At 41.2% G+C, this 14073-nt stretch overlaps 1 protein-coding gene and 1 long non-coding RNA gene across 2 annotated transcripts in view; both read right to left on the reverse strand.

Moving 5' to 3' along the window:
* LOC149244895 (uncharacterized) overlaps positions 1-14073 on the reverse strand; it is a 44097-nt gene that overhangs the window by 25214 nt on the left and 4810 nt on the right. The window lies entirely within an intron of this gene.
* On the reverse strand, positions 6313-7108 carry LOC149244896 (uncharacterized). The gene is made up of 2 exons (XM_089455520.1): positions 6979-7108; positions 6313-6862 (listed from the first exon to the last, which is right to left on the reverse strand). Exon 2 carries the CDS (start codon positions 6835-6837, stop codon positions 6445-6447), a length of 393 nt encoding a protein of 130 aa, XP_089311646.1. The 5' UTR covers positions 6838-6862; positions 6979-7108; the 3' UTR covers positions 6313-6444.

A 14073-nucleotide genomic window follows, 5' to 3' on the forward strand; every position in this document is an offset into this window, starting at 1 on the left:
ATTGCTAACAGATTGAAGCCAATTCTCCCTAAAATAATCCCTGAGAACCAAGGAGGCTTCATTCAAGGAAGGCAGATCGTGGATAACTACTTTCTCGTCCAAGAGGCAATTCACTCAAGTCTTCTTCGAAAAGAGCAAGGTGTGGCCATTAAACTTGATTTAGCCAATGCATTTGATAGAGTAAATCATAGTTTTCTGTTAAATGTTATGAGAAAAATTGGGTTTGGAGAAAAGTTCATTAAATGGATCCGGGCATGCATCTCGGAGGCGTGGATCACCCCTTTAGTGAATAGAAGAGCCACTGACTTCTTCAAAGCTTCGAGAGGACTTAGACATGGGTGTCCTCTTTCCCCTCTGTTATTTGTCATCCAAGCATCCGTCCTCAGCTTCCTGCTAAACAAAAGGATGCAAGATCAAGACATTATAGGATGTGCATTGCAAGAGGGGTAAAGAACATAAATCATGCTTTGTTTGCGGATGACACACTGCTGCTAGGACCTGCCACAATCTCCTCTGCATCAAAATTCAAAGTGGTTTTGGATGACTTCAGCAAGGCCACAGGCAGCGCTGTAAACAAGAGCAAATGCCACATATACAGCTGGAACATTACCCCAAGAGTGCTTTCTGATATCTCAAGATGCCTGGGCTACGCAGCCTCTTCCTCCTGGTCCTCATTTAAATACTTGGGACTGCCTGTACATCACAAGAAGCTCACAAGTAAAGATTGGCTACCACAGTTGGAAAAATTCAAAACAAAAACTCAAGCGTGGGGCTACTCTTGGTTAAATATTGCAGGGAAATATGTGTTGATTAAATCAGTGCTGCATAGCCTCCCTCTATTCCAATTCGCTGGCCTCCTTGCTCTAGCAAACATCATTAAAAAAATGGAAGAACACATCCGGAGGTTCTTCTGGAAGGGAGGAAAGAACAATGAAAAAAAAAATCCCTCTTATTAGCTGGGAAACCATAACCAAGCCGTTGTGGGAGGGGGGCTTAAAGATCAAAAACCTCTGCCATCAAAATGTGGCAATGGCAGCAAAGAACCTCTGGAAAATCACTTCCCCCAATCTGGGCTGGGCCCAAGTCGCCCTCTGGAAGAAATACTTCAGGGGCCCCCGCACCAGGTGTTTAGAAAACGTCATTCACAGGCCCAATTCAACATTTCTGAAACTCCATGCTAAAGCTGCTCAGTTAATAACAGCGCATTCATTTTGGATCCCAGGCAGCGGTAAAAAGGTCCGAATATGGAGCGATCGAATCATGAATCAGGAGTCGATCGACAGCAGAGTCTCCCTCATCGAACTCCACAGCTGGATGGACAGTGAACGCCTGCGCACATTGTATGACATTTCGCAGTGGAACGACGGCTCCTGGGCAAGATGGAAGCAGTTAAACGTGCCAGATCATTTGGTAAAAGACTGCGCCACGCTCATGGATTGTCTGCACGGTTTGGCGCCCACTCATATGAGAAACAAAGATCAGAAAGGGTGGGGCACAAGCGTTAAAGGATACACAGTCTCGCAAGGTTACAATAAACTGATCGAATGCCCATACGTTCCTCCCAACCCAGCTCCATGGAGAGGCGTATGGCGTATTCCCTCACTGCCGAAGGTGGATTTCTTTGCTTGGCAGCTTTGTCACGCTAAAATCCTCACCTACAATACCCTCCAGAAAAAAGGCTTTTATGGTCCCTCCATCTGCCTACTGTGCAGAGATAATGTAGAGACAGTTGTACATTTGTTTCTTGAGTGCAGATTCTCCAAGCAGGTATGGTCTTCTCTCATATCAAGCCCAAATTTCAAGCTTCCAGACACCATGGCGGATCTCTTTGCAACCTGGGCATTCATTTACCCTGGCCCAGCCTCTAAAAATCAGGTAATCAGAACAGCGTGGGCAATTCTCCCTAAGATCATAAGCTGGCAGATATGGCTTGAACGAAACAGAAGAATATTCAGGAATACTGATCATAGTCACAGGATCTTAGAAAATAAAATTAAATGTCAAATTAAGGAGTGCTTGGCAAATACCAAAGATGACTCAAATCTGAGCTAGCATGACATCGATTGGGGATCGACTCTAGGCCTTCGATTCCAGCCAGCTGCCATTTTCATCCCAATTATTAAAGATTGGCAGATAAGGAAATATGAAGATGAAATGCAAGCCTGGATCAAAATGCATGCAAGGCATACCCTCTTTTTTGACGGGGCAGCAAAGGGTAATCCGGGCAAAGCTGGAGCAGGAGGAATCGTTCTAAATCAGATAGGAGAAAAAGTTCATTCCTATGCCTGGGGTCTCGGACATGCTTCCAGCGTTCAAGCGGAGGCCTTAGCCCTCCTTCAAGGTCTTCAGACCCTCAAGGAATTAAACATAAAAGAAGCTAACGACGAACGTCATAGGAGACTCCCAGATCATCATCAACACAATGGCTACCAAATCCTCAGCTTCGGAACTTAATCTAGCAAAATTGATAACCAGAATCAAAGGCTTGGAAAGCCATTTTCAGAATTTAAGATACTACCATGTGCTGAGAAACCACAATAAAGAGGCAGACAGAGAAGCCAACAAAGTTGTCCTCCTCCCTGCCGGAACCAAGATGAAAGACGGAAAAGAAACATGGGAACCCATTCCATAGCCAGATCATCGTCATGTTTTATTGCTGGTTGTTAAATAAATTCGTTTGCATCTTCAAGGGGGGGAAATCACTGATTTGGATTTTATGGACCCAATTGTACTCAGGAATTCTGCAAGCTCCAGCTGCACACTCAGTCACTACAGAGTGTGGCATCAGGGCAATGAGTTCCCCAATGTAACAAGCTTTTCGGCATTCAGGCCAAGATGAATACAATCAACCCATAACCGTTACTGTTAAAAAAAAATAATAATAATAGATTTATTATATATATAATATATATATATATATATATATATTTACTAAAATGAAACCCTGAGCAACAGACAACTCTGATAACCCCTCAAATTCCCTCAAAAATTTTGAAAATCCGTTGAAGATTATCCCTGCAAAAATGATGTTGAGGCCAAATCTTAACCTCCAGGGCCTAGATCTGACTTAAAGACAAGATTATATCCTCAACGCCAAAACCTATCACAACAAAGGCAAAAATACCCAGAAATAATATATGCAAGGATTAAAACTAAAACCCTACAAATCAATTACAATATTTACAGATTTAAGACTCCAAGCAGCCAGATTTGTCAATAATCCATAGAAATATTTTTAGAATTTTATATTTACTATGAGATACTTCAAAAAACCTCTCATGCATTCAAAAAATAAATTTAAATGATAAACCCAAGATCAAAACTAGCTGGGCTCTTCAAAAATTGCTTCTTGAGAGTTCGGTGGTTCAGCCGAGAACTTCCCCAAATGCATGTTGATCTTCACAATCTAGATTTTCATGCACAGCTCACTTCAACTATCAATAAAGAGGGAAAAAAACAATAGTAAAATCCAAATCCAATGGAGATACCTGCCATTATTTTCAAAAATTCTATTACCATTCAAACCCTAGTGAGTAAACAAGATACCTGTGTTCAACATCACTCTTCATCAAGCTATTACCAATCGCTGAAATTAAATTTATGCAGAAAAATGAAACATCTTACAACATTTCAGAAGAGTAACACCAGCAAGATTTCAACCCCAAAGTCTTTCTTTATTGCACAAGAAAAAGATTACAAGAGAGCTTTCTTCAGCACAAGACTCACAGATCAAATGGTCTCAAATGACCCCTAACACCCTATTTAAAGGAAAAATTTCCAATGGCTAGTTCGAGTGATCCATGTCAAACTAATCTCGACCGTCGATGAGGATCAAAATCCCTTTTAATCTCATCCGTTGAAATTTTAAATGCATTTTAATATATTAAAAAATTAAAACTTTGCATTTATTTTTTCAAAATTTTGACTTATTATTATTTTATTATTTTTTTTAATTATTTTATTTTATTTTATTTTATTTTTATTGGACCCTCAAACTTAGCCTTTGAAAAAATCACCTAGGACCTAAGACTTATGAGGGGATAAAACATTTTCTAACCCTCAAGACACTTTACATCGTGACTTTTACAATTTTACATCTCAAGGGGGAAAACCCATTTGACATAGACCTTCATAGACCACCCAGCTCTGCGACACAAACATAATCTAGCAGATCAAGCAATTTGTAATAACCTAACCAAATAATTAGGATTATTTCCAAATTACTTTTACATAGACTCGAAGCACACTAGGATTCCCCTAAGATTCTAATGACAAAATCCATTCCAGCTTTGGGGTTAGGCTGAAGGAAAACTCTACCGATCATGGATCGGTGAGACAAAAAGCCTTCCGGAACGTAAATTATCACTAGAAAATTAGGTTTGCTAGGCAATACATACATGACACAAATCTGCTAAGATTATTTACAAATTTACACCTACAAACTAGGTTTACAAAACAATATGATCAAGCTGATGATGATAGTCAAATGGCACAGATATGTCGATCAAGCGCTATCCCTTTTGAAAAGAGGGGGTGTACTGCTATGGGTAGTTGACACATACTGGTCAACAGTATGTAGACTTGAGACATTCTTTCTTGTTGAGCTTTCTGCTCTCAAACGCAATTAAATGACCATCCTGCATTAACACTGCTCTTATGCCAAATCCTTAAGTGTCACATTCAATTACAAACGGTTTTGAAAAGTCTAGATTTTCCAATACAAGTGTATTAGACATAATTCCCTTCAAGTCTTTAAAACACTTTTTTGCTTCATCATCCCATTGAAATGATTTCTTCTTTAGAAGGTTGATTAAGGGTGCGGTTATATGGGCATAGTTTTTAATAAACCTTCGTAGTACCTAATCAACCCTAAGAATCCTCTTAACTTGAAGATGTTAACTGGTATAGGTCATTCTTTTATAGCCTTGATCTTATTAAAATCTACTTTTACTCCTTCCCTAGATATTATGTGTCTGAGGTACTCTACTTCTTTTCCGAAGGTACACTTGGACGTCTTTGCATAGAGCTAATGTTCTTCTAATATGGTGAGAACTTGCTCCAAATGTTGTATATGTTCTTTCCATGTTTCACTATAGATTAGAATATCATCAAAGTATACTAACACAAACTTCCTTAGATACAGACGAAATACCTCATTCGTGGTAGCTTGGAAGGTTTTCGGAGCATTAGTTAATCTAAAGGGCATTACCTTAAATTCATAATGACCTTCGTGTGTTTGAAAAGCAGTCTTCACTATGTCCTCAAAAGAGAATGAACATACATTTTCTATGAAGAGAACATTGTAACAAAACTTGTAGTTTAAGACATACTTTGAATTGTTTTTTAACAAGCCTTGTAGAACATCAAATATTGATAGGCTTCCTTTGTAACAGAACTTCTTCCATGCTTCAAGTCTATTCTTCGAAGTCTCCTCAATAATCTTCAAAATTCAGTAAGTTTTCCTAACCAAGGAAAATATAAGTAAAAGGTTATTAGCATATAATATAAACAAATCTTGATATGAAAGGGAAACCAAATATGAGGAGACAACAAACAAGATACTTATCTTTTGGTAAAATGGTGAAGGCTCCCTCTTAATCCAATCATGAGGGATACCTACAACTTTATCAAAATAATTCAAAAATGTTCTAACAAGACATGTTAGACCTACAAACTCTAGAAATTAAAACATAAAGGAAAATATAATAAGACTAAGAAGGATATGTAGAAGAGGACTTAGTAGTATAATTCTTGGACTTTCGATTCCTTAGTCTTGTTCTTCAACCTCCTCGTGTTTTTCAACCTGGTGGTGTCTAGATTCTCCTTTGATTTCATGAGCTATGGCTTGAGAAGGAACTCTATTTTGCCTTCTCTTTACATGGACAAACAAACCCATTTGCAATGCTCCAAGACCTGTAAACACCTTTACTGACCTTGAAATAACTTAACAAGGCACTGCAAAACAACTAACCCTCTTTCTACACTGAAAGACAACAAATCTGGGTTTGCTAGAAAAACCGTTTTTAGGAAAAATAGAGTAAACTAGGGTTTGGTTTAAAACAATGTTGCAAACATCGCAATCGGGATTAAATTGGCGAGGGAAAAAAATCAGGAAAAAAAAATCGTAAAAATCAGGAAAAAATCGAAAAATATTGAAATATTCATTTTTTTTCAATTTTTTTAATATCTAAATCATCTACAACATAAAATAAATACATTGACACATAAATATGATAAAAGAACTAATATGTAAGATGTGTAATATCATTTCTAGTGCTACATCACACATAACAGTGAATCATCACCTGAATAGTAAGTCCTAACTCCCGAGTCCCAACTCCGAAGTCCCAACTCAGCCTCAAAATATCAACAAAAAATATAATAATATATCTCATATCATGAGTCATAATGTCATATACAATGAAATGAACCAAATAACTAATACTATTGATTTCCTCTGCCCCTCTTGCGAGAAAATGCAATAGCTTTCCCTTCCCCTCTAGATGTAGATGCCGGTGGAGTTGGCAGTGGACTCTGTTGTGCTATAGAAGCTGAAGAACTAGCAGCTACAGGAGGTAGACCACTTCCTCTACTGGTGGCAGGGGTAGCCTGGGTAGGTGTTGTCACCTCCTCCTCTTGTTGCTCCTCCTCCTCATCCGCCCCCTCTACGCCTTCCACTACCTCCTGCTCTAACCAACCATCGGCAGACTCCATGAGAGGCCTCTCATCCTCAATCCTCCATGTAGCAATGGTGTCAATCCCATCCAATGCCTCCATATCAGGTGTCCTCTCAAGTTGCCTCAACCACAATCGAAGATTGTAGTAGACGTATACCATGTCATTAAGTTGTTGGGACTCCAACCTGTACAAAGATCATAAAATAATAATTAAAAAAAATATATATATATATATATATATTATTTAATGAATTCAAAAAAATAATTGGAAATGTGGAATATTTTAAATTTTAAGTTTAACCTGTTGCGCTTCTTAGTGTGTATTTTTTCAAATACACTCCAATTGCGCTCGCATCTTGAGGAGCTAGAAGTTTGGCTGAGGATTCAAATGGCAAGTTTTTGCAGATGGGGTACTCTAGCACCATAGCTTCTCCACCATGCATCTACGACAAAATTACAAATAAGATAAACATAAGAAAAAAATGAAATTTGAAATTTAAAGCAAAGTACGAAGTTATGAACTTGAAGAGACAATGAAATTTGAAACAAACTAAAAAATACCTGGCATTTTAGTCTTCCTATCAACCACAACCATCTCAAAGCTAAATGTGCCACCTGCCATCTTATATATCTCCATTTCTTTGGAGATTTCCACACGTTTTGCTGGAGATGGCACCATCCTCTGAACAAAGGTGAAGAATCCATCCATGATCTCAGCACCAAATAAGAACCCACAGGGGTAAGAAAATGCAGGGTTCAGGTAGATTCCTGCATAGGATTACACAAAGCTTTAGCTCTCAAGCTATCCAGCTCTCAGTACAATCCCTCACTGCTACTCATAGATAGAATAGACAACACATATGCCTCCTCCTCTGTCCTCCAAGCCTCCTATTTCCTTACGCTGTTTCTCCTGGGTGATCCAGTTGTAACCTGTGTGATTCTCACCTCACACACTGCTCTGACCTTTGTAGTAACTGTGCAATCCTCAAGGAATGAATTCCTTCTGCATGCAAGAGATTCTCATTGGAATATTCTAGCAACTGATAGTACACTGTCCCTGCCTTTAATCTCAACTGGGTCTTTGTCTGAACTAACATGCATGAGTTATTTATGAGAGAATATTCAGTTATCTAGAGAACACTAGTTGCACGCATGCATGCATTAACTGACTGAACTCACAATTAGTTCCTCCAACTATTTGGAACTAATTTAACTGGACTTAACTCAGTTAACTGAGCTAACTAATTACAACTCATCCTTATCTCCTTAATTAAGGGATAACTTCCTCAATCAAAGGGATAACTGTTGCATGTCTTCACAAAGACTTCATGTTTGAATTTCACCAACTAATTAACTCAAGATGAATTAATTAATTATTTTTCAAACAGCTAGTGAGACTAAATTTGAATTTTAATTCAAGGACAAATTAAAATTGGAATATATCCTGAAATGCTATCTATAGCAATGCTATCTATAGCAATGCTATTTATAGCATTTCTATTTTTAGCATTTCTTGTTGCTATTTTCAACATGAAGAGGGTATAATAAGGTGCTGGAAATAGTGCACCTTGGTTTGCTCAACACAAGCTAGCTAAGCCCAAATAAATAATAAGAAGTCCCCCTCAAATATGTTGTTTCTCTATCTCCTCGCTATGCGTTGAACTGCTAGGAATTACACTATTGTGTGTGAATATCTGTTGCCTCAGAAAATTCCAGCAAATTAATCCCGGCCTCTCCACCAATAACCCACAATAACCCACAAAGGAATTGGCCAAATGTTTACCTCGGAATTTTAGCACAAATTTCCCCTAGCTCCTCTAGTTGCTGCCTGGATTAGGACCCATGTTTGACCTCACAAATCTGCTCAAAAAATTCTGCCAAATTATTGTTGAGGTCCTTGTGAACATAAAAACCCAGAAAGGGTTTGTCCTAGTTTTGACGCTCCAAAACTAATCGCAAATGCTTAGCCCTCCTCCGCAAGCAAAAGATGTAGCCTGTAGCAGATGCTACATTTGTTTCTCCGCTAAAATGCTAAAAAGCCCCCACAACACTTCCCCTAACTCCACCTCAAGTTTTAGGCCCAAAATCCCTTCATTGCTCAACTCCCAAGTGTGTCTCCTCCAAGCACTGCGCAGTCCCTACACTGCTTCTATTGTCCCTACACACAAACTCGCACTCCCATGCTAGAACCATCGGCAAAGGATGGAACTCCCTCCTTGGGCTAGCACTTGATGTCCACTGAAGCAAGGGTTGAGATCTCCGCTCGGAGACACTCGTGTGCTAAATAGCGCTTGCAGACTTGGCTTTTGCTTAAGTGTGCTATGTCAAAGACAAGTTTCTGAATAGATGAATGAATAACCAAAATGAGTGCCTCTTGCTCTATTTATAATTCGTGGCTCCTTCTTTCCTTGTGGTCCCCACTCTCTCTCTTTCTCTCCTAGTTCGCACTCCCTTCTCTTTCCTCTCTCATCCAAGAGTGCGAGTTCCCTTATTGGGTTAAATTTCTCTTTCTTGTGGTCCCGACTTTTCACTAGAGCCACAATATTCTCTTTTCCTCCTAAGTCCCGGTGTCAGAATTGCACCCTCTTCCCAATTCATCTCTAATGCTGAAAATCAAAATTGGGGATATTACAATCCTCCCCGCCAAAATTGCTTGTCCTCAAGCAATGCTGAACCAGCGCCTCGTCTGTCTGTTGATCACCCATATCATCATCAGTAATATCGGGGTCCCAAACGTGCCACTGAGTCATTCCAAGTCTTTGCATTGTCCTGACATGAAAGAGTCCCTCAATACCAGGATCCCAATCCATCATGTCCCACCTGAAGCTCCCCTCGCTCCACTCACTATCTTGCGTTGTATAAGTACCAGAAGTCCCCTGTATACCATCAATGAGTAGGGAATCATGATAATGTAGCACCGTGCCCAACTCCTCGTGAAGTTGTCCTACCACATAGGCCATCCCATGCAATGTTGCATTAGTCGTTATCGGGATAATATCGGCGCGAGGAAAAAATCGGAGAAAAAAAATAAATAAAATAAATCATAATCATCGGGAAAAAAATCAGAAATAATCGGGAAGAAATCGTTTGGTACAAAAATATTCATTTTTTTCATTTTTTTTAATATCTAAACCATCTACAACATAAAATAAATACATTGACACATAAATATGATAAAAGAACTAATATATAAGATGTTTAAAATCATTTCTAGTGTTAAAATCACACATAACAATGAATCATGTCCTAAATAGTAAGTCTTAACTCTGAGTCCCAACTCAACCTCAAAATATCAACAAAAAATATAATAATGTATCTCATATCACGAGTCATAGTGTCATATAAAATGAAATGAACCAAATAACTAAAGTCTAATACTACTGATTTCCTTTGCCCCTCTAGATGTAGATGTCGGTGGAGTTGGCAGGCAACAGTAGACTATGGAGTTTGTTGTGCTCTAGAAGCTGAAGAACTAGGAGCTACAGGAGGTAGACCACATCCTCTACATGTGACAGGGGTAGCTTGGGTCACCTCCTCCTCCCAAAAAATCACGATTTTTTTGAAAAAAATCAGGAAAAAAAAAATTTCGAGTACTACTCGCGATATTCTCGTTCTGATGAAAAACTCACGATAAAACGATAATATCGCAATTTTCACAACACTAATCCCATGCACTCCAGGAGTATACTCTCGAAGATACCACCCAATCCTTGCAGAGATAATGTCTCACCCACATGAGCTTCTCCAGTTATCAACCTGTTGGCCTACCTGCCATGCCAACAAAGCCCCCCACGCCATCGGTGACTCGCTAAAGCCTAATCGAAGATATGCATGAGTTCCCCCTAAAGTAGCCAGCTCATCCATAAAGGTTATTGAGCTGTGAAGAGCGATGATGATCAAGTCCCCTGCTAATGTTAGAGTGGTGCCACCATGCTGAAGTTGCGCTACTCGGATTACAACATACTCCCCACCGTGTGCGGACTATATCCTCCTCTCATAAGAACTAGTGGCGAAAGACTTATGAGAGCCAAGGTCATCCTGCCCGGGCATCCCCATGATGCTAATATCTACCCCTCCACTGCCAATCTTGACCCTGAGCCATAACAAGATAAGTTTGCCTCGCCATGTCGTGGAGGTCTTAGTGATCCCCCATGTGTCAAACCCGAAGTGAACTAGATCACCCTCTACCATGACCCTGCTCACCACAAAGGGGAGTGATCCACCCGCCAACTGGGTCCATGGATCCCCCAAACATATGGGGAGCTCATAACTCCCTCTCCTCACAGGATGTCACTATGTAGCGCCGCTATCTACTAGAACCCATTTTTCCCTCATCTCTAACCCTTGTATGCATCCTTTGGGTGAACCCCAAGTATCAAAAGTATGTCCCACGCATGCGAACCTACCCTACTCCTGCTAAACCAAACAGAGAAATCCGTTATCCCAACTCCTGACGATACACCTGGACACTGTTCGGAGTATGGGTACCCTCCTGAAGACGAAGTCTACCATCCACCGTCCCTCAAGTGTGAGATCAGGGGTGGAACATATGCTACCTCGACTATCAACCACGCCATCCCTAAGCCTGTATCCGAGAACTCGTGCACCTACCAAGGGTCTCAACTAGAGATTCTCCTCCCAGCTCATGACGCACGGTGTCTCATCCAACTGTCTAGGGTGAGCCTCCCATGTCCAGTTCCTAAATGGAGAGTGTCAAGGGGGGACAACCAAACACTCTGTGACTATAAGCAACATTGGAGGATGATGGGCAGGTATGTACCAAAGGGTATGATCAAAAGTCTGTTGAAATGCTCAAGAGTGATCCTACAGACGACACTCTATCTGCCTTGGATCTGCAGATAACTCCCTCGAAGCCCTGTCTCCACTAAACATGGTGTCCCCAAATGCTCAACAATGTCCTTATTGATCATAGGTGAGTTGCATCCAATGGTACACCCAATGCCCCAGTCCATAAGTCTCCTTGGGGCCAACACTCCAAGAGTCCGTTGCACTGCATCATGTGTCACCGCATACCACCCAGTAATGTTGTACTCTCTGTCATGCCACTGTAAGCAACAACCTATCCCTGTACACCACTAGATACCCCCGGCTAAGGCTATACCATCATGTACCGCCCTACATCCTGGTTGCATCAAGGTGCCAGTCACTCCCCGCGTGTACTCAATGTGATGTAAGGCACTCCTACTCCACAACGCAATCCAACACACATCATATCCATGTCCACAATGCATCTCCATGTCCACTTGTAGTCCACTGCCCAATACTAGATGTTCCCACACATCCCTAGATGTGATGACCTAGAGTTGTGTCTCAACGTGTCGGTCCACACTTGATCGGTATCATCACCTCCACCATCACATCACTATACCTGTCGATGAATGGATCTTCACTCCAAATCCCCCCTGAGGGGTCTGAGAAGTGAATCTCCCTATGTGTCAACAGTGATGCTACCACTGCGCTGCTCCTTTGCATCCTCAGCTCCATGCAAAGCACCGTCTGGTGGCCTGCCAATGCCACCTCCTCTGACAAACTCCTACCAGAGTATGTTGATCACCTTGTGATCCCATGTACAGAAGTCATACCAAGACAACCAAAGGAGTCTATCCATAAACTGGTTGGGAACCGGTGCTGACCGAGACTCCCCTAGAATATGTGCACGCTCAACTACTAGGTCAATTGTACCATATAGGTTGTAGCTAATCGACATACCTAGGAAATGATAGGTAGTCCCACCCGGAACGCAATGCTAGTCTGTGTTGCCAGTATCCCCAGTGCCTGGAAGCTCCTGCTGAGCTACACCCATCTCCACCACCATCTCCATAGCCCACTCCACAAGGTACCAACTCAGAACCTCTCACCATACAACCCCAAGAGAGGGATCGAATGCACGAACTCATGCACATAGAAGAACCCCAACATGTGGATGTTGCGCCCTGTGCAACTCCGATCGTCTCATCCCACTACCCAGGTCAACACATGAGATCTAACTAGGTAGCTCTGTCTCTCTCTCTCTAATGGGCAAAGATGACCCAATAGTGCTACTAACCTGGTCATCACCTCTAGTATGCCTAGACAACTTCGCCTCTCTCAATCCAATGCGTAGGGATCGACTGCTAACGATGTAGATCCTATCAATACGCCTCTGAAGCGAACTGTGTTGAAATCCCAACGTGTGGTCTCTATGTTTCCGCTCATCAATGGCTAGCCCAAAGGATGGTTGCACATCCTCCTCCAATTGCATCTCCATAGACAACCCAACATGCAATACATGCTCACTAGTCAGTTGTAGGTGATTGTCGTCCCACAACTCTGTCATAGATCTAGATGCCCCTGTACCTTTTGGCTCCTCATCAATAGTGGAGATGTCCCTCGGCACCTCATCAACCTGTGGTGTGCTACTATCACCTGAGAACTCGGTCACAACCCAAGATACCTCATCAATGGATACCTCAACAACGGATGGTATCTCATCAACGAGTGTATGCTCAACTGTCTCCTTGCCAACCATGGCTCCTTGAACTACTCTTTTGGACAATGGATATGCCAACGCTCCCTGTGTGTTTCGTGACATGGACTAACCGCCACTCGTGGATCCTTATCTCTGGTAAAGCGATCATTGACTAATACCTGCGGGTTTTGGTCTAATGGCAATCGTCATTCCCAACAAATGTTATCAAAGCGCAGGTCACGAGTTCGATACACACTCAGCTCACGTTGGGGGGAGATTGTTGGACATTGGATATGCCAACGCTCCCCGTGTGTTTCGTGACATGGACTAACCACCTCTCGTGGATCCTTATCTCTGGCAAAGCGATAATTGATTAATACTTGCAAGTTTTAGTCTAACAGAAATCGTGATTCCCAACACTCTCTCCTCTTCTTCCTTAATCCTCCCCATCATCCCCGCAAAATTCCACTTAATCTCCATTGGTTTGTGCATGCCTCTTAGTTCACAGAACTCCCAAAAAGAGGACACCTAAATGCCATGACTCGATGATTGGTATGCCCTCCTGTTTGCTCCCAGTAACTCCACATCAGTTGCAATCATGTCTAGATTCCCAATTGCGGAATGAATCAACTTCTCCCCCGCATCAATCATCATTTGTTGCATCCTAATCACCTCATTCAAGGTTATCGCCATGTTGTTTGATTCTAACCTTTCTTTGGATCCCGTGATTTTTTATTTTTATTTTTGTCTTGTTATAGGACAAAGGGTTTCCCACAGGTTGAGCCAAGATTATGGCTCTGATACCACTGTAATATTCCTAATGGAAATATACAATGATAAAAAAAGAAAACATAACCAAAAACACACAGAAAAATACTCAAGCATCAAAACACCATTTTAAAGCCAAAAACTACATTGTTGAGCCAT

Source organism: Pinus tabuliformis, chromosome 7, assembly GCF_031772625.1.
Source record: "Pinus tabuliformis cultivar Carrire ecotype Pingquan chromosome 7, CPIR1, whole genome shotgun sequence".
Classification (NCBI taxonomy): Eukaryota; Viridiplantae; Streptophyta; class Pinopsida; order Pinales; family Pinaceae; genus Pinus; species Pinus tabuliformis.

Bases quoted from the DNA above. Each gene is read 5' to 3' on its own strand.
- LOC149244896 (XM_089455520.1), bottom strand. From the start codon at position 6,837: ATGGTATACGTCTACTACAATCTTCGATTGTGGTTGAGGCAACTTGAG.